Raw genomic sequence first — 22,306 nt, forward strand, 5'->3', positions numbered from 1 at the left:
AAAGTGTTATCGACACTGTTGACATTTGTGTCGACCCTCCCCCTCCACTAGATGCCAGCGAGGGGTCTGGAGGTGAGTCCCAGCGGGAAACAACATGGCCAACAGGGGACCCTCCAGATGCCGGGCGTTGGTAACGGCGGGTAAATACTTGTCCAAAACGTCACACCAGACAAAAGTCGGCCCCTCGGTACGTTTATTGAACACCGACGCCTCTGGGGTGGGAGGAAAGGCGGCGGTTTGTGGTCCACCGGAGCTCGGCGGTGCCTGGTCCGCCTCAGCCCCGACCCAAGCCAACATGATATACCGAGATGTGAAGGCTTTTCTCAGCGACGTTGGCGGGGACCCCCGGGAAGCTCGATACTGGCTCACACACTTCCTGAGAGCAACTTCCACAAAGTCCCCCTTTGCCGTGCTTGAGGTATGTTTTAGTAATTGTTCCTGTATGCTTATTAACTCAGGTTTGTATCATTTATAGGTAATGTTTGAAATGTGTTCACAATAGTATACAAGAAGAACACCAGCTGCTAGCTTATGGTACCATTAGTTAAACAATGTACAGCACATATACTGTCGGGGTCTATATTTTTCACAATTATTAAATATATTTAATGAAAATTGCTGGTCCGATTAATTAGTTTGGCGTTTAAACAGCTGTGTAGCACCGAATTCTCCCCATCCACGCCCAGCGTTGTTGCCCCATTCCATCCACTTTCTACCGCTTATTCCTTTCGGGGTCGTGTGGGGTGCTGGAGCCTATCCCAGCTACAATCGGGCGGAAGGCGGGGTACACCCTGGACAAGTCGCCACCTCATCGCAGGGCCAACACAGATAGACAGACAACATTCACACTCACATTCACACACTAGGGACCATTTAGTGTTGCCAATCAACCTATCCCCAGGTGCATGTCTTTGGAGGTGGGAGGAAGCCGGAGTACCCGGTGGGAACCCACGCAGTCACGGGGAGAACATGCAAACTCCACACAGAAAGATCCCGAGCCCTTCGCATTGTGAGGCACATGTACTAATTAACCCCTGTTACACCGTGCTGCCCGCTGCCCCATACCCTAACTAATTATTGCATGGATTTAGTTTTAAAACGTACAAATCTTAATCAGGTTTCCCACTTTGTAAACTATATAATTTATTTTTGGAAATATATACACACACACACGCACATATATATATATATATATATATATATATATATATATATATATATATATATATATATATATATATATTAGGGCTGCAACTAACGATTAATTTGATAATCGATTAATCTGTCGATTATTACTTCGATTAATCGATTGATAATCGGATAAAAGAGACCAACTACATTTCTATCCTTTCCAGTATTTTATTGGGGGGAAAACAGCATACTGGCACCATACTTATTTTGATTATTGTTTCTCAGCTGTTAGTACATGTTGCAGTTTCTAAATAAAGGTTTATAAAAAAAAATTAATTAAAAGAAAAAAAAAAAGCCTCTGCACATGCATAGATCCAACGAATCGATGACTAAATTAATCGCCATCTATTTTTATAATCGATTTTAATCGATTAGTTGTTGCAGCCCTAATATATATATATATATATATATATACATATATATATATATATATATATATGTATGTATGTATGTGTGTGTGTGTGTGTGTGTGTGTGTGTGTGTGTGTGTATATTAGGGATGTCCCGATCCGATATTTGGATCGGATTGGCCGCCGATATTGGCCTATCCGAGCATGTATTAAAGTTTAAAGTTATTTAGCCTACTTAGTTGTCAGAATCATGTTGAAAAGGGTTTTAGTACTCTTGATAACAACTACCCAGCTGAATTAGGGGAGTTTGAATAATACACAATGGTTGGTAACAAGAAACTGACCTGTTTATTCAAGGATAAACACAAAATAGACAAAATTATACATGACAAACAGAAATGGCATCATTGAACTAGGGCTGGGCGATATGGCCTTTTTTTAATATTGCGATATTTTAAGGCCATATTGCGATACACAATATATATCTCGATTTTTTGTCTTAGCCTTGAATGAACACTTGATGCATATAATCACAGCAGTATGATGATTCTATGTGTTTTGATTGATTGATTGAGACTTTTATTAGTAGGTTGCACAGTGAAGTACATATTCCGTACAATTGACCACTAAATGGTAACACCCCAATAAGTTTTTCAACTTGTTTAAGTCGGGGTCCACTTAAATTGATTCATGATACAGATATATACTATCAGATATATACTATCATCATAATACAGTCATCACACAAGATAATCACATTGAATTATTTACATTATTTATAATCCAGGGTGTGGAGGGGGGAGCCGGATGTAAGTGTCAAAAAGACAGCCAAAAGAGTTTGATATGAGAATAAATCTAAAGTTAAAATATAGGGTAGAAATCACCCATTTGCAGGAAATGTAGTCTTGATTTTCAAAATGTTCTTTCAAGGCTTGCATGTCTACATTAAAACATTCTTCTTCATACTGCATTAATATATGCTACTTTTAAACTTTCATGCAGAGAAGGAAATCACAACTAAAAAAATCACTAATTTTTTCATACGGTGTTGATCTGGAAATTTTTGCCTCAGCATTTTGATGGTGTGGACGTGTGGCACCGAATGGAGATAAGCGTCTAGACAGACGTCACAATATTTGAACAATGATGACGAAAACTGTTTTCTCTGTCGTGTCCGTGTGTCGAAAATTGTTATGCGCTTATTTTTTTATTAGATTTTGTGGGTGGCATAGATTTGCTATGCGCAGAGGACGTTTAAACAGTGCGCAATTGCACAGGCGAGCACCTTAGAGGGAGCGTTGCTCGCACGGCTGCGCTAGCATTACAGCTATCGTTAGCCATGCTGCTACCTCTTTGCTCGGGGAGGACGTATACGTATGTGACGTATGACGTGACAGTATGTGACGTATGACGTGACAGTATGTGACGTGTGTAAGAAGGTGCGCTTGCTGTCTGTGAGAGGGAGACACAGGACAGAGTGAGAAGAGCCTGTCGTGTAATGCCAGCAGCTAAAAGCAACTGCGTGCCTGTGGATGTGTTGAAGGTGTGCTGGAAAGTGCGGAACGGAAATTATGGAGCAGCAGAAAAGTGGAATGTATTATTTCAATCGGTGCGTTGGAAAACACGGACCGGAGGTTTTTTTTTAAACTGGATCTGGATCGGCATTTTCCCATGCCTTGCCGATACACAATTTTTGGCAAATATCGGCAGCCGATCCGATCCAAATATCGGATCGGGACATCCCTAGTACGTATATATGTATATGTATGTGTATATATGTATATGTATATATACATGTATATATACGTATATATGTATATGTATGTGTATATATATACACACACACACATATATATACACATGTACATACATACATATATATATATATGTATGTACATGTGTGTATATATATATGTGTATATATATATATATATATATATATATATATATATATATATATATATATATATATAATGTATATATGACATCAAACAATGTACTAAAATGATCCACTTTAAGAAACTGTTGAAACTCAAGAGTGTTTACAAAGTACAAGGAAGAAGAATCCTGATAAACATCTTGAACCTTTTTTTTTTTTTAAAAAGGGGGGAAATGATATTAATCTCATAAGGACATCAATGACTTTTCCTATTTTATTTTGATCAGCCATTTTACTGCTGTTTAGAAACAGGTACAGTAAGTAAATAAACATTTACAAAATATTTCTATGTAAATATCTCATTTCACAACGTATGGCTTATAGTGTGGCTAATATGGAACGGCGTGGCGCAGTGGAAGAATGGCCGTGCGCAACCCGAGGGTCCCTGGTTCAATCCCCACCTAGTACCAACCTCGTCATGTCCGTTGTGTCCTGAGCAAGACACTTCACCCTTGCTCCTGATGGGTGCTGGTTAGCGCCTTGCATGGCAGCTCCCTCCATCAGTGTGTGAATGTGTGTGTGAATGGGTAAATGTGGAAATAGTGTCAAAGTACCTTGAAGGTAGAAAAGCGCTATACAAGTACAACCCATTTATCATTTATTTATTTATAATATATGAAAACATATATTTTTCTTCTAAAATTTAGTGGGTGCTGCTTATATACCGGTGCGGTTTATAGTCCGAAAAATACAGTATTATTTTTACTGTACTACATTTAAAAATGAAACTACTGCTCTAAATACCTGTAACTCCAGCCTACAGTATAGCCTATTCAGAGCAATTTCGTTTAATTTGGAGCTGTTAATAGACACAGTTTGTTAAATATGTATAATTGTATCCTGTCATTTATATTTCTATTAGTAGTAATACATATTTTAGATATAGTTAAAAATGGTGATTAATCATAATAGATTGTGTTAAATTGCGCTTGATCATAATTTGACAACCCAACAACACATGTGTTTTATACTGTAGGCATGATCAACAAATTAAAGGTCAAAGTTAACGTGTTAATGCATGCGATTAATCACACATAATTATCGTATTAATCATGTATAAACGTCTATTAATCACAATTTATTTTGAGCGCTCCTTTACCATAACCGCAGATGGCTACCTGAAAGACGGTGAAGGTTGTTACTCCAATCACTGTTGCCAAGTTTTGAGCAAATAAATGACGTGCAGTCTCGTAAAAAAAAATGTGTATGACATTTAAACAATAAAATTGCATTTGTGTCGAATATTGGGGTGTTTTTTAAAGTTACCGTATTTTTCGGACTATAAGTCGCAGTTTTTTTCTTAGTTTGGCCGGGGGTGCGACTTATACTCAGGAGCGACTTATGTGTGAAATTATTAACACATTAAAGTAAAATATCAAATAATATTATTTAGCTCATTCACGTAAGAGACTAGACGTATAAGATTTCATGGGATTTAGCGATTAGGAGTGACAGATTGTTTGGTAAACGTATAGCATGTTCTATATGTTATAGTTATTTGAATGACTCTTACCATAATATGTTACGTTAACATACCAGGCACGTTCTCAGTTGGTTATTTATGCCTCATATAACGTACACTTATTCAGCCTGTTGTTCACTATTCTTTATTTATTTTAAATTGCCTTTCAAATGTCTATTCTTGATGTTGGCTTTTATCAAATAAATTTCCCCCAAAAAATGCGACTTATACTCCAGTGCGACTTATATGTTTTTTCCCTTCTTTATTATGCATTTTCGGCAGGTGCGACTTATACTCCGGTGCGACTTATACTCCGAAAAATACGGTAATATGAATTATGCAAGCAAGTAATTTATTGTGATTATTCAAAATGAATCATAACGTAAAAGTGTAATTAATCTGATTTAAAAAAAAAATTAAAATAGTTTGACAGCACTAAAAATAAATCATGAGCAGTATTGTCCACCCCTAATCTATTCCTCTCTGTGTATAATATTTATCCTAAGTCTATCATCAGTCATTCATATCCATCGTGGTCTCTCTCCCAGGTGGACAGTTCCGTGTTTGACAGCAGGGAAATGGTTCAGAGCCTGGCCTTTGGACTCTCGTTCCTACAGCGGATGGACATGAAGCCTCTAGTGGTGATGGGCACGTCGGGTTCCCAGAGTGCCGAGGGGCTGGTGGAGCGATGCCAGCAGCTGACCGAAGTCCTGCAGCAGCAGTCTGCTACTGTTCTGCCCTTCTTCTCTGCTGAGGCCTTCCTGATGTTGCATGAAGCTCCACGTGGGAGTAGGTGAGGAACAAGATGAGTTGAGTTTTGTACTTTGTGTCAGATGAACGATCAGAATAAGGTAATATCTTGAATTTGTATGTCCCTCCGGCGGTTTCTGATAACACAATGTAGAGTTACGTTACATCCCGAGGCCACATTTATTATTTACCCTTATATAAACAGCAGGGTTTCCCCTCGACTGCCAAGATACTTGTGGCGATGCGGGCGTGATTAGGGGTGTGGTCAAATAACATCATCATATAATTGGCATAATTTGCTATAATGATATGATTTTCTTTAAAAAGGCTAAAAAAAAAATTATACATGCATTTAAAACACATCTGTTATTAATTAGGATTAACATATATATTTTTTATATTATTTGGTTTTGCCATATTTTCAATTGTTGCTACTTATTGTACAATGTACAATAAAGTTACCGTATTGTTCGGAAATTATTAACACATTACCGTAAAATATCAAATAATATTATTTAGCTCATTCACGTAAGAGACTAGACGTATAAGATTTCATGGGATTTAGCGATTAGGAGTGACAGATTGTTTGGTAAACGTATAGCATGTTCTATATGTTATAGTTATTTGAATGACTCTTACCATAATATGTTACGTTAACATACCAGTTGGTTATTTATGCCTCATATAACGTACACTTATTCAGCCTGTTGTTCACTATTCTTTATTTATTTTAAATTGCCTTTCAAATGGGTTTTATCAAATAAATTTCCCCCAAAAATGCGACTTGTACTCCAGTGCGACTTATATATGATTTTTTCCTTCTTTATTATGCATTTTCGGCCGTTGCGACTTATACTCCGAAAAATACGGTAATCATTCCACCATGGACAAAGAATTGTATAAATTCTTTATTGTTCTTCTTTCTCACTTTCTAACATTTTCTTCTCTTCTTCCTAGCGCTCTACCATCTGTAACCGTTGATACCAGCCTTCTCCAATGGAGTCTAAACTGCGGGATGATTCCTTTGGTTTGCCCTGTTGAGAAGAATAAGCAAGGTTGCTCACTAGTTCTGGACCCAATGGAGGTTACGGCAGCAATTTCTCGTGCCTTGCAGCCACACAAAGTCATATTCTTGACCAACTCTGGAGGTCTGCGGAACCAGGAGAACAAGGCATGAACGTTCACTATTACTTAATGGTGTTCTGTAACTAATCAAATCAGGTGTTATTCATGCATAAACAGTAGATCCCCGCCTATTCGCAGTTCAGTATTCAGTAAAACGATACTACAAACTTCCTGCTTGTCAAGACCGATAACGAATAACTAATTTACTGTACATATGTATTTTTTTAAGTTAAAAATATCTTTAGATTTGTCCGGACAAAAGTCAGTATCTTCAACAATGGTCGTCCATGGCCATCATTTCCATGATGAAATCACAGATCGCTCTGTCGTCTCTGGCAAATGTTTTTTTTCAAACGCCTCGGCAATAGAAACGAGCCCTGGGCCTTTCTTAGCGGCTGGCTTCGGGGCAGTTACTTCAGCAGCGCAGGTGCATTCACGGGTGTTTCAGGCGGCTGAGAGGGTCTGATGTGTTGAAGCTGGCGGTATTTTTTGCAAAATGCCTTCCTCTGAAACAGTGAAGACATCCCACATGATCAACACCATGTTTGTTTATATTGGGCTCAGGCAGGGGGGATCAAACTTGTTTTCATTGAGGACCACACCGCAGTCATGGATGCCATTAGAGGGCCGCTTGTAACAGTAAATAGTTAATGAATTTGCCTATAATCTTAAATATTAAAAAAATAAAATTTACGTAAAGAGTTGAAAAAAATCTGTGGATTTTAGCACTGTTTTTTACAGAAAAAAACTGGCAGCTTAGTTGTCAGACTTCTACTGTAAAATATATGGTGTTTATTTTTTTATTATTATTATTTTTACAACGTAAATACACTACCACTGTTTAATTTGATTTTGGCAACTCAGCTGACAGTTTTTTTACCATAATAAAATGTTGTACCATAAAATCATCAACCGTGGATTTTACAGTAAAAAAAAACAAAAAACTGAAAGCTCTGTCGACAGAATTTTACTGTAAAACAACAAACATTGGTCGTTTTTTTTTCAACTTACGCTGTAAACAACTCCATACATTTTACAGTAAAATTTATTGGTCATTTTTATAGAGTACAATTTGATGGATAACTTGCTTCGAAATCATAAGTTAAACAGATATTTAAGTACCGTATTTTTCGGAGTATAAGTCGCTCCGGAAAAGGGTGGAGTGCCATCTCCGGGTTGGGGAGGAGATCTTGCCCCAAGTGGAGGAGTTCAAGTACCTCAGAGTCTTGTTCACGAGTGAGGGAAGAGTGGATCGTGAGATCGACAGGCGGATCGGTGCGGCGTCTTCAGTAATGCGGACGCTGTATCGATCCGTTGTGGTGAAGAAGGAGCTGAGCCGGAAGGCAAAGCTCTCAATTTACCGGTCGATCTACGTTCCCATCCTCACCTATGGTCATGAGCTTTGGGTTATGACCGAAAGGACAAGATCACGGGTACAAGCGGCCGAAATGAGTTTCCTCCGCCGGGTGGCGGGGCTCTCCCTTAGAGATAGGGTGAGAAGCTCTGTCATCCGGGGGGAGCTCAAAGTAAAGCCGCTGCTCCTCCACATCGAGAGGAGCCAGATGAGGTGGTTCGGGCATCTAGTCAGGATGCAACCCGAGCGCCTCCCTAGGGAGTTGTTTAGGGCACGAGGAAGACCCAGGACACGTTGGGAAGACTATGTCTCCCGGCTGGCCTGGGAACGCCTCGGGATCCCCCGGGAGGAGCTGGACGAAGTGGCTGGGGAGAGGGAAGTCTGGGCTTCCCTGCTTAGGCTGCTGCCCCCGCGACCCGACCTCGGATAAGCGGAAGAAGATGGATGGATGGATGGATGGAAGTCGCTCCGGAGTATAAGTCGCACCGGCCGAAAATGCATAATAAAGAAGGAAAAAAACATATAAGTCGCACTGGAGTATAAGTCGCATTTTTGGGGGAAATGTATTTGATAAAACCCAACACCAAGAATAGACATTTGAAAGGCAATTTAAAATAAATAAAGAATAGTGAACTTTATTCACTCTAAATAATGTATCTCGGTCCATTTACATATCTATTCCAACAATGCATATTGAGAAGCAAAATGATTAAATACTCTTTGCAGGAGATACTTAATACTAGGGCTGCACAACTTTGACCCGATTTTTACCTCCAAAATTGCGATTTTTATACTTTGTACCGTATTTTTCGGAGTATAAGTCGTTCCGGAGTATAAGTCGCACCGGCCGAAAATGCATAATAAAGAAGGAAAAAAAACATATATAAGTCGCTTTTTTTGTGGAAATTTATTTGATAAAAGCCAACACCAAGAATAGACATTTGAAAGGCAATTTAAAATAGATAAAGAATAGTGAACAACAGGCTGAATAAGTGTACGTTATATGAGGCATAAATAACCAACTGAGAACGTGCCTGGTATGTTAACGTAACATATTATGGTAAGAGTCATTCAAATAACTATAACATATAGAACATGCTATACGTTTACCAAACAATCTGTCACTCCTAATCGCTAAATCCCATGAAATCTTATACGTCTAGTCTCTTACGTGAATGAGATAAATAATATTATTTGATATTTTACGGTAATGTGTTGATAATTTCACACATAAGTCGCTCCTGAGTATAAGTCGCACCCCCGGCCAAACTATGAAAAAAACTGCAACTTATAGTCCGAAAAATACGGTATTTATTTGGATTTTGACCAAAAAAGTTAGATAATATAATATTTGTTGCAATATTGGACACTATATTATCCCTGTCAAACTAGAAAAAATCCTAATATTCTGAGTAAGAAAGTAACGAAAGAAAATATAAGGTATTTTATCGACACATATTTCCAAGCTTTTGCGGGCTATATAAAATGACCTGGAGGGCCAGATTTGGCCCATGGGCCTTGAGTTTGACACCTGTGGGCTCAGGGGTAGTTTGCAGCAGTTTGCTCAACCTAACCCACCTACAGTACAGTAATCTTGCCTCGTGTCTTTTTTATTGGGTTATCAGAGCACCTTTATAGGTCAGATTTCAGTATCAAAGTTAGGGATTTCTTTTGTCCATGATTCATGTTTTCTACCATTCATTAGGACTTTGGAACATACCACTATTTGTGAGAATCTACTGTAATGTGGACTTTTACCTTAAAATTGTCATGAAGTCTTTATATTTCATGGTATTTTTATATTGAAATATGCTGATTTGTGTAGTCGATCAATTTCTAGTTCTCCTTCAACCAAATCCATTGCAATTTTGCCACATTTTTAATTGTTGTAGGTGTAACGTGTCCACATGTGTATGTTTTACACTTGGTACGAGTCAACTTTATTGTTATTGTGTCTTGTACAGATACACAGCCAATGAAATGCAGTGTAGATGTATTGATGGTTGTCAGGTTCAAACACTGATGACATCTATTAATCAGACAAGAAGCAAGAAATCATGCAGAGACAGAGTTCAATTTAGCTCATGAGGAGAACGCATGGAGCTGCACACTTAGTCACAGTCTCGCCCTACGCTCCAAGGCAGTGGTTCTCAACCTTTTTTCAGTGATGTACCCCCTGTGAACATTTTTTTAATTCAAGTACCCCCTAATCAGAGCAAAGCATTTTTGGTTGAAAAAAAGAGATAAAGAAGTAAAATACAGCACTATGTCATCAGTTTCTGATTTACTAAATTGTATAACAGTGCAAAATATTGCTCATTTGTTGTGGTCTTTCTCGAACTATTTGGAAAAAAATATATAAGAATATCTAAAAACTTGTTGAAAAATAAACAAGTGATTCAATTATAATTAAAGATTTATCCACATAGAAGTAATCATCAACTTAAAGTGCCCTCTTTGGGGATTGCAATAGAGATCCATCTGGATTCATGAACTTAATTCTAAACATTTCTTCACAAAAAAATAAATCTTTAACATCAATATTTATGGAACATGTCCACAAAAAATCTAGCTGTCAACACTGAATATTGCATTGTTGCATTTCTTTTCACAGTTCTTTTTTACAAAATTAAAAAAAAAATCTCACGTACCCCTTGGCATACCTTCAAGTACCCCCAGGGGTACACGTACCCCCATTTGAGAACCACAGCTCTAAAGTACAGCTCCCGCGTCCCTCTATTTATTCAGGAGTTCCCTAGTCAACATCACTGAGGCCGCCTCTAAAAGGAGTGGTCACATACATCATGCAAAGCAGGTCCAGTACGCACAATACGTGACGGAATGTGCTGGGGCCTTGTGATTTCGCCTTGTCTCTGCTTCGTCTGCGTGCTGTCGTCTTATCTTCGTTGAGGTCTTTGAAGTCCTTGGCTGTTAGCGGGCTAAAACAAAGATAACATCTGCGGCTGAGGCCACCCCTCAGACAAGAAGTTTTGTCCTTGCACAGATAGGAAAAATACAGCCTGAGCACAATAGCTAATAACTATAGCAACGGACTTTAAGCATACTAAAGTTGTGTGATAATATATATACATGATTATTCTAACAATGGTACTACATGACGTCACGGTAGCCTGCTTGTGTTACAGGTGCTGGATACGGTGTCGCTGCCTGGTGACCTCCCTCGCCTGTCTGCAGCACCGTGGCTAAGTGCTGCGGAGCGTCACAGAGTGGTCGGTATTGCCAGACTGCTCAACCATCTGCCTACTGAGTCCTCCGCAGTCATCACCTCTGCTGACACACTGCTGACAGAGCTATTCAGCCACAAAGGTGCACTCTGATTCACTGTTGATCTTTTAAACAGACTTTTTTGTTTTACTACTTCCTGTCATTCTATGCTGTTTCTTTGTCTGTCTTTCCTTCTATTTTAGGGTCTGGATCACTCTTTAAAAACAGAGACCCCATACATCGGTAAAAAGCTTATAGGATCCAGTGGGGGAAATATTTATTTGAGCCTCTGCTGATTATGTGGATTGACCCCCTTACAAAGATATGAACAGTCCGACTAGCGCGCTCAACTGTCAATATACAAAACCTCTTTCGATCCCTGGCCAGTGTGAAGTGCGTACAGTAGAATTTGGATGTGAAACTCTTAGTCCTCAGTGAGAATACTGATGGTCATGAATGGTTCTTCCAGCATAAAAAAATGACCCAAACCATAGGAGGAGTATCTCAAGAAGAAGCACATTTAAAGCCTAACAAAGTTTGGAGTTGCCAAGTGAAAACCTCAATTTATTCCGGATTGGAGGAATATCTCTTAAAGGGGAACATTATCACAATTTCAGAATGGTTAAAACCATTAAAAATCAGTTCCCAGTGGCTTATTATATTTTTCGAAGATTTTTTCAAAATTTTTCCCATCACGCAATATCCCTAAAAAAAGCTTCAAAGTGCCTGATTTTAACCATCGTTATAAACACCCGTCCATTTTCCTGTGACGTCACATAGTGAAGCCAACACAAACAAACATAGCAGAAAGAACAGCAAGCTATAGCGACATTAGCTCGGATTCAGACTCGGATTTCAGCGGCTTAAGCGATTCAACAGATTAAGCATGTATTGAAACGGAATGGTTGTAGTGTGGAGGCAGGTAGCGAAATCGAAATTGAAGAAGAAACTGAAGCTATTGAGCCATATCGGTTTGAACCGTATGCAAGCAAAACCGACAAAAACGACACGACAGCCAGCGACACAGGAGAAAGCGAGGATGAATTTGGCGATCGCCTTCTAACCAACGATTGGTATGTGTTTGTTTGGCATTAAAGGAAACTAACAACTATGAACTAGGTTTACAGCATATGAAATACATTTGGCAACAACATGCACTTTGAGAGTGCAGACAGCCCAATTTTCATCAATTAATATATTCTGTAGACATACCCTCATCCGCGCTCTTTTCCTGAAAGCTGATCTGTCCAGTTTTGGAGTTGATGTCAGCAGGCCAGGGTCGATAGGGGGTTTAGCTCGCTCGTCTGCGGGAACAAACTGCCGCCATTGCTTGCCGTGCTACCGAGGTCCTTTGTCCCTGAATTGCTCACACACTCCGGCAGATTCAATGGGGGTCTGGCGGCAGATTTCTTTGACTTTATCGTTGGAAATGCATCTGCTTTGAGTTTCGCAGGATATCCACACATTCTTGCCATCTCTGTCGTAGCATAGCTTTCGTCGGTAAAGTGTGCGGAACAAACGTCCAATTTCTTGCCATTTTCGCATCTTTAGGCCACTGGTGCAACTTGAATCCGTCCCTGTTCGTGTTGTTACACCCTCCGACAACACACCGACGAGGCATGATGTCTCCAAGGTACGGAAAACAGTCGAAAAAACGGAAAATAACAGAGCTGATTTGACTCGGTGTTTGAGAAAATGGCGGATTGCTTCCCGATGTGACGCCACGTTGTGACGTCATCGCTCCGAGAGCGAATATTAGAAAGGCGTTTAATTCGCCAAAATTCACCCATTTAGAGTTCGGAAATCGGTTAAAAAAATATATGGTCTTTTTTCTGCAACTTTTTTGACGCTTACATAGCTCTGGTGATGATGTTACCCTTTAAAAGGAGGCCACCGGAATCCCTTCTGGCGGCTGACTTTAGGAATCTGTGCTTACCAACAGGGGAGGGGGTTCTGCACCAAGTACTAAGTCACATTTTGCTTGGAGAGCCAACACTTTTGTCACTCAATCAAATACTAAGGGTGTAACGGTGCGTGTATTTGTGTTGAACCGTTTCGGTACGGGGGTTCTGGTTCGGTTCGGAGGTGTACCGAACGGGTTTCCACACGGACATATTAAGTAGCGTACCGCACGTTGTGTAAACAATGCACACTAAGGCACAACACACAGCATGCTAACAGCGACCGGGCTACTACAACATGCAAAAGCCAGAGCTAGAAGACCCTCTTGCCTCGTTAAGATCTCCTGTTTGGGAACATTCCGGCTTTGCGGTGCGATACAACAATGGAGGACGAAGGTTTGCCGACATTGTTCAGCAGCACTAGGGTATGCTTCTGACAACACGTCAAACATGCTAACCCATTTGAAGCGTCACCACCCCCAAGTGAACATCGCTTCAACGAAGATAAAGACGAGCGTTGTGCAAACACCGCATTCAAGCAGCCTCTCCTCGGCGAGTCAGACAGGGCTAAAGCAATAACAAATGTTTTTATAGCAGCAGATTTAAGACCATATTGCATTAAAAACTAGATTTTGACCCAATGAGATATTGTAACTGCAAGCAGGTCTGCTCTTTCTGCAGACAATGTGGATAAACTGATTTTTCTGTCAAAAAACATGAAGATTGAGTGAAAGTCACCAGGGTTAAAGGCTGGGGGGGAAGAAAAGTTAATCTGAGGCTAAGTTGACTTGAAACTGTTTAATGTTGCACTTTTTATGTGTAGAAGAAAAGTTTTGTCATTTTATTTAATCTGAGCAACAACTTGAGGCAGTTTAATGTTGACTAACGTGGACCCCGACTTAAACAAGTTGAAAAACTTAATCAGGTGTTACCATTTAGTGGTCAATTGTACGGAATATGTACTGTACTGTGCAATCTACTAATAAAAGTCTCAATTAATCAATCAAGAAAAGCACTTTATATGTAGAAAGGTTTTGTTAAAGGGGAACATTATCACAATTTCAGAAGGGTTAAAACCATTAAAAATCAGTTCCCAGTGGCTTATTTTATTTTTCAAAGTTTTTTTCAAAATTTTACCCATTACGCAAATCCCTAAAAAAAAGCTTCAAAGTGCCTGATTTTAACCATCGTTATATACACCCGTCCATTTTCCTGTGACGTCACACAGTGATGCCAACACAAACAAACATGGCGGATAGAACAGCAAGGTATAGCGACATTAGCTCGGATTCAGACTCGGATTTCAGCGGCTTAAGCGATTCAACAGATTACGCATGTATTGAAACGGATGGTTGTAGTGTGGAGGCAGGTAGCGAAAACGAAATTGAAGAAGAAACTGAAGCTATTGAGCCATATCGGTTTGAACCGTATGCAAGCAAAACCAACGAAAACGACACGACAGCCAGCGACACGGGAGAAAGCGAGGACGAATTCGGCGATCGCCTTCTAACCAACGATTGGTATGTGTTTGTTTGGCATTAAAGGAAACTAACAACTATGAACTAGGTTTACAGCATATGAAATACATTTGGCAACAACATGCACTTTGAGAGTGCAGACAGCCCATTTCAGGCGCGCTAAGAACATATATTTTTCCAAGATTTCAGCACTCAGGTTAACCATACCTAAATAGACACAAAATACTGCATTACACAAGACTACCCGAATGTACTCGAATGATTGAAAAAAATAAATGTTTTTAAGCTAAATTATTGGTAAACACAGTTTATGTATAATAATTTACGTAAAACCGCGAGTAATGAATAAGGTTTTCATCAATTAATATATTCTGTAGACATACCCTCATCCGCTCTCTTTTCCTGAAAGCTGATCTGTCCAGTTTTGGAGTTGATGTCAGCATCTGCTTTGAGTGTCGCAGGATATCCACACATTCTTGCCATCTCTGTCGTAGCATAGCTTTCGTCGGTAAAGTGTGCGGAACAAACGACTGACCATTTGGTCGGCTTTCCCCACACCTTCGTATTTTGAACAAATTTCGTCCAATTTCTTGCCACTTTCGCATCTTTGGGCCACTGGTGCAACTTGAATCCGTCCCTGTTCGTGTTGTTACACCCTCCGACCGACAACACACCGACGAAAGTGAGAAAATGGCGGATTGCTTCCCGATGAGCGAATAATAGAAAGGCGTTTAATTCGCCAAAATTCACCCATTTAGAGTTTGGAAATTGGTTAAAAAAATATATGGTCTTTTTTCTGCAACATCAAGGTATATATTCACGCTTACATAGGTCTGGTGATAATGTTCCCCTTTAAGAAACCAATCTGAGCCTTATCTTATTTAGTTTTTATTTTATATATGTTGACCACTGGACATGGACCCTGGCAATGGACCCTGTGTGTGTATGTATGTTATTGTTATGCTTAGCATTCATGACTGCCTGCTGTTGCACTGATCAGCCTAGTGGTGGCTCACATCCATCACACACACAGCTATTTTAAAGCAATGTTAAAAGAATAAAGCCATCGTTTACAAATTTGGTAAATAAATAACCAAAAAATTTATATTTTGTTGTTTTCTTACTGTACCGAAAATGAACCGAACCGTGACCTCTAAACCGAGGTACGTACCGAACCGAAATTTTTGTGTATCGTTACACCCTTATCAAATACCAATTCATTTAATGCCTTTTTCAGGATTTTTTGAGTTGCTATTTTTCTCTGTGTTAAAATAAAACTACCAAAAATGTTCATATCTTTGCAAGTGGGTAAACTTCCACAGTTATCAGGGGATCAACAAAATATCATCGCCACTGTACCTGTGTCTAAGTTGTACAAATCTCAAGTTCCATGTCTCTTTTGCTGTGTATAGGTACAACTCCTTCGATGGGATTGATGTGGACCGTCTTTTGGCTCTCATCAACAAGACATTTGACAAAACTCTGCAGAAGGACTACATCGACTCCCTAAAAGGGCGACTACATTCTGTCTACCTCTCTGAAGGGTATGTGTTACTATCACGCTGTTCATACTATGAATGTCTCTTACAGTATCTGACGCTAGCTCTCCAATCAGCTAAACAGACTCAATAACGCCACGGTGAAGTATTGGTGAATTTACTGAGGAATTTGTGAAACTGAAACAATAAAAAAATAATGCCGTATTAAGTTAATAATACTAACATGTTAGGAAATAAGCTAATGCTAACATTACATTACTTTACAAATAAGCATGAAAACACTCCTACAGACATCACACATGGGACTGTTTAGTAAGTATAAAGAGTTTTAGTTTGACTGTAAAACTTACAAACGTTGCTTGGAGTGATGAATGAAGAATCCATACGGGTAAAAACGCTACGGATGGCTGGCTATAAGACTGAAGAGCACTCCGGTTGAAAAAATAATAACTAGAGATGTCCGATAATGGCTTTTTTGCCGATATCCGATATTGTCCAACCCGATACCGATATATACAGTTGTGGAATTAACACATTATTATGCCTAATTTTGTTGTGTTACATTGTTTAATGCTGGATGCATTAAACAATGTAACAAAGTTTTCCAAAATAAATCAACTCAAGTTATGGAAAAAAGTGCCAACATGGCACTGCCATATTTATTATTGAAGTCACAAAGTGCATTTTTTTTTTTTTTTTAAATGCCTCAAAACAGCAGCTTGGAATTTGGGACATGCTCTCCCTGAGAGAGCATTAGGAGGTTGAGGTGGGCGGGGTTGTAGCGTCCCGGAAGAGTTAGTGTTGCAAGGGGTTCCGGGTATTTGTTCTGTTGTGTGTATGTTGTGTTACGGTGCGGATGTTCCCCCGAAATGTGTTTGTCGTTCTTGTTTGGTGTGGGTTCACAGTGTGGCGCGTATTTGTAACAGTGTTAAACTTGTTTATACGGCGACCCTCAGTGTGACCTGTATGGCTGTTGACCAAGTATGCATGGATTCACTTGCGAGTGTGTCAAAAGCCGTAGATATTGTGTGACTGGCCCGGCACGAAAAGGCAGTGCCTTCAAGGTTTATTGGCGCTCTGTACTTCTCCCTACGTCCGTGTACACAGCGGCATTTTAAAAAGACAAACATTTTAGTTTTTGAAACCGATACCGATAATTTTGAAACCGATACCGATCATTTCCGATATTACATTTTAAAGCATATATTACCGTATTTTTCGGAGTATAAGTCGCACCGGAGTATAAGTCGCACCTGCCGAAAATGCATAATAAAAAAGGAAAAAAACATATATAAGTCGCACTGGAGCCCGGCCAAACTATGAAAAAAACTGTGACTTATAGTCCGAAAAATACGGTATATATATTATTATCCCTAATAACTGATTATTGAAATGACACGGCAGCACCTGCAGTGATTGAATTCGTCCAAAAGATAGCACCATAGCACAAACAATCAAACACCCTGTCAGTGTCTGTGCTTGTTTGTTTTTTTTATATACAATTATTGTTATTATTGCCGTCAGCCAAGAAAAATCCATAAATTAGCTGCTCCATGTAATAAACCGCAGGGTTCAAAGTGTAGGAAAAAGTAGCAACTTACAGTGTGGAATTTACAGTAATTGTCTTTCTTTTTGTACAATAGTAATAATTTATGGAAGTTCTGTACGGAATTACAAAACGCCTTAACACGTGGACTACTCGTGCTCTGTGCAACACAATTATAGAAGTCCTTCAGTTGGTTAGATGTGCTACTTTGAAACAATGTCAACACCAAGTGCTGTACCTCCATATTTAATGAGGTGTGTGGACAGATTGAGGTGTACAACCGGAGCAAAACTGGACCTTTTAAAGACAGAAAATCCCATATTTTGTTTAGCTACTCAGCGGCCGCCATTGTCACCATGGAGGTGGTGAACACGCCCTACCTTGATAAGTTGGTGGTGAGCAGCACTGAGCAGGGCCAGGGCACGGGTCACATCATGTTGGAGTGTATCAGGCAAGATCTGGGTAAACTCTTCTGGAGGTCCAGAACCACCAACAAGGTTAATCCCTGGTAAGGCAACACAAATGTGTACAGTTCTCTGTCAGAATATCACGGTGTTATTTTCTCTAGGTACTTCAAGCATTGTGATGGCAGCTTTGCAAAAGGGGAATGGATCGTGTTTTGGTGCGGTCTGACGGACATCCGAGAGTCATACGAGCTTGTGGAGTATGCGAAGAATCTCCGTGACTCCTTCCATGCCCCCACTCTCACGCCGGCCCAAAACTTGAAAGCATCCTAAAACTGCTGCTTAGTTTCCCACAAGTAAGAATGAATTATTTTATTCACATTAAACCTCAGTCTATTTTTAAGGTTCTTTGGTGTTGTTCATGAAGCACCCTGAAACACGAACTTCCCCCGGTGTACTATCTTGAGAATTTGAACAGCTATAAATGATTCTCTATTTTTAGAGCTCAACATTCTACTTTTATCACGAGCTTAGTTCTGGCGGTCCTCACGTTTCTGACGGGTTACTTGTAATTTTATTTTTCGTAGTTAGGAATGGGTATCAAAGCCCAGTTCTATAATAGGACCAGTACAAACGTAAACAGTTGTAACCAGACTGAAACAAGAAGGAGGTAACGGTGCCTCATTTCAGTGCTAGATGACTGCAACCTGCCACAAAAAACATCTTTTAATTAATGTAATGTCCTGACAGAACCACACAGTCCGACGCTCTTTTTAAACGTTATTGTCAACCTTAACATGTAAACAGTAGCCCTCATAACACCGTTAGCCAACGACGACACATCACTTCCTCGTTATGCACCAATGACAGTTACCGTACATGGCAAGCAAGGTGCATTTACCTACCAAAATTACAACACAAGCAAATCGCTCTTTTATACGTTTTTTATTTATTTTTTGTAGTGCTTTTATATAACTAAGTATTTCAATTACCGTATTTTTCGGACTATAAGTCGCAGTTTTTTTCATAGTTTGGCCGGGGGTGCGACTTATACTCAGGAGCGACTTATGTGTGAAATTATTAACACATTACCATAAAATATCAAATAATATTATTTATCTCATTCACGTAAGAGACTAGACGTATAAGATTTCATGGGATTTAGCGATTAGGAGTGACAGATTGTTTGGTAAACGTATAGCATGTTCTATATGTTATAGTTATTTGAATGACTCTTACCATAATATGTTACGTTAACATACCAGGCACGTTCTCAGTTGGTTATTTATGCCTCATATAACGTACACTTATTCAGCCTGTTGTTCACTATTCTTTATTTATTTTAAATTGCCTTTCAAATGTCTATTCTTGGTGTTGGCTTTTATCAAATACATTTCCCCAAAAAAATGCGACTTATACTCCAGTGCGACTTATATGTTTTTTTTCCTTCGTTATTACCGGTATGCATTTTCGGCCAATGCGACTTATACTCGGAAAAATACGGTATGAGTTTGTGCAATTTGAATGTCACAAAGTTCCAAAACAAAAAGGCATTGTTTTTTTACAGAAATTTGCAGGTTTTTCATTTTTTTTAAATATCGGAACTCAGGGTGCTGAAAAAAATGTATTCACATTAATGTATTTTTTTTTTTTTTTTTTTAAGAATCAATTTTTAAAAAGGCCATCTCTATGTTTACTCGCTGCGCATATACGTCATACCTCAGTAGCCAAGAGGTGCTTGTGTAACCTGTTTTAAAAGGATGTATCCTCATTTTTATACCAAATAATTAGTGCTGTCAAATTATTGTTTTTTAACTCAGATTAGTCACTCTTTTAAATTTGGATTAATCATGATGAGTCACAAAATATTACTTGCCTGCATGATTTGAATTGACTTAAAAAAAAGACCCCAACATTTGGACAGAAATGCAATTTCATTGTCAAAACTTGAACGCACGCCATTTATCTGCTCAAAACTTGGTAACAGTTTTATAGAAAGTCTCGGAAATTTGCCAGTGAGCACACCAGTCGTAGTCTCCTCGCTCATCTTTGCAATGATCTGCTCACTGAGCGTATGACAACCTGCCTCGTCTTTCAGGTTATCCACAATAAAAGGGGAACTGCACTTGTTTTGGAATTGTGCCTATCATTCACAATCCTTATGTAAGACAAGAACACATGTTTTTCTTTTTTTAATGTATTCTAATTTGTAATATATGGCAAGTAAGAGGTGGCTAACAATGCAGCAAAAACGCATCAAATTAATGCACCCACTAAAAACATCCAAAAACAACCAACAATACTCTTTCCATGTCGTAACCTGCATATTAACCAAGTATTAGCGATATTGGTATTATAAGTGCTAACGCCGAGGAACTACTTTTAGCTGTGCTGTAATCACAGAGAGCTAACTATCTTAATATGCTGCTATATTGACATACTGAGCTGGTAAGATACTGCATAGCCTCTGAGTTGTTAAAAGTAAATTGTAGATTTACAATGCCAACGAGGACACTGCAATGGCAGGGGTGTCCAAAGTCAGGCCGCAGCCCCAGTTTTGTTGGCACGAATAAACATTAAAAATGTAAGAAAAAAGAGCAAAAAGACGTACAGTAATTTTCGGAGTATAAGTCGCTCCGGAGTATAAGTCGCACCGGCTGAAAATGCATAATAAAGAAGGAAAAAAACATATATAAGTCGCACTGGAGTATAAGTCTCATTTTTTGGGAAAATTTATTTGATAAAAACCAACACCAAGAACAGACATTTGAAAGGCAATTTAAAATAAATAAAGAATAGTGAACAACAGGCTGAATAAGTGTACGTTGTATGAGGCATAAATAACCAACTGGTATGTTAACGTAACATATTATGGTAAGCAGGCCCGGCCCTAACCAATCTGGCGCCCTAGGCAAGATTTTAGGTGGCGCCCCCCCACATCGGCAGTGAAGTGTATATACTCACAAGAAACCGAATAGCTTTGTCTTTGACCTTTTTTTTTTTACTTACAACTATACCTAATATATAAAGGGGTGGAAAAGTGACTATTACCTGCAGGGCAAACATTAGCTTGCAGAAGGCAATAATAATGTAAACAAAAAACACCTGCTTAAAAGATCTAATACAAATGTCCCTGAGGAATGTAAGGTGGGAGTACTGTAATTACCTAACGTTACATTATTATTTCCCATAACAATTTAGCCCCCTCCACAATATTAACCCGACGTTAAAACAGAACTAGCTATTTATTGATTAGCAATTGCCGAATCATGTAACATTAGCTTAATGCTAAAATCTTGTAACAAAAAATATTTCTATTAAATAGGCTTTACTTTGCATTTTAATTAACGTGGGATTATTTTTTGTATTTAGAAATAATAATACCAACTTTTTTTTTTTCTTTTTTTTTTTTTTCCCTCCAACATTTGTGGCACTGGCGTGGCGCCCCCTGATGGACGGCGCCCTTAGCATTTGCCTATACGGCCTATGCCAAGGGCCGGCCCTGATGGTAAGAGTCATTCAAATAACTATAACATATAGAACATGCTATACGTTTACCAAACAATCTGTCATAATATTATTTGATATTTTATGGTAATGTGTTAATAATTTCGCACATAAGTCGCTCCTGAGTATAAGTCACACCCCCGGCCAAACTATGAAAAAAAACTGCGACTTATAGTCCGAAAAATACGTTAATGTAATTAGAAAAAAGAAAAGAAAACGTAAGACAAATAACTCAAGGATGTTCAAACTTTTAAAAGTCCAAGTATACAGAGGCCATTTTGGTATTTTTTTTATTAAAATAAAAAAACATAATAAATACCATAAACAGACATTATACATCAAAACTTGATGTCAGATTTGTTTTAATTGATAAATTGTATTATTAGTTATTAGGATCAAAGTGTCAGCTTTTTCTCTTTACATTACGTCGGTTTGCCCTTTTTTCTTACATTTTTACTTTTTTTTGCTATCAAAACTTGAGCTGCAGGTGGCAAATGTAAAAAAAATATTTATATCGTTGACTCAATTTAACACAGTCAGGTAAGAGGCATTTAAACCATGCCTCTCTGTTAGGTT

At 38.8% G+C, this 22,306-nt stretch overlaps 1 protein-coding gene across 1 annotated transcript; it reads left to right on the forward strand.

Moving 5' to 3' along the window:
• Positions 1–16: 16 nt before the first annotated feature.
• On the forward strand, positions 17–18,626 carry nags (N-acetylglutamate synthase). Its single transcript, XM_061973742.2, has 8 exons — positions 17–418; positions 5,490–5,734; positions 6,649–6,862; positions 11,317–11,497; positions 11,599–11,638; positions 16,187–16,318; positions 18,151–18,327; positions 18,388–18,626. The coding sequence occupies exons 1-8, from the start codon at positions 95–97 to the stop codon at positions 18,554–18,556; spliced, it is 1,482 nt and encodes a 493-aa protein (XP_061829726.2). The 5' UTR covers positions 17–94; the 3' UTR covers positions 18,557–18,626.
• The last annotated feature ends 3,680 nt before the right edge of the window (positions 18,627–22,306 follow it).

This window comes from Nerophis lumbriciformis, linkage group LG22 (genome assembly GCF_033978685.3).
Source record: "Nerophis lumbriciformis linkage group LG22, RoL_Nlum_v2.1, whole genome shotgun sequence".
In the NCBI taxonomy this organism is placed as follows: Eukaryota; Metazoa; Chordata; class Actinopteri; order Syngnathiformes; family Syngnathidae; genus Nerophis; species Nerophis lumbriciformis.

Excerpts from the sequence above, each read along its gene's own strand:
- nags (XM_061973742.2), top strand. The coding sequence starts at position 95 with ATGGCCAACAGGGGACCCTCCAGATGCCGGGCGTTGGTAACGGCGGGT. Across the intron at positions 5,735-6,648 it reads GAAGCTCCACGTGGGAGTAG|CGCTCTACCATCTGTAACCG; the intron begins GTGAGGAACAAG and ends TCTTCTTCCTAG. Across the intron at positions 16,319-18,150 it reads TCTGTCTACCTCTCTGAAGG|CTACTCAGCGGCCGCCATTG; the intron begins GTATGTGTTACT and ends TATTTTGTTTAG.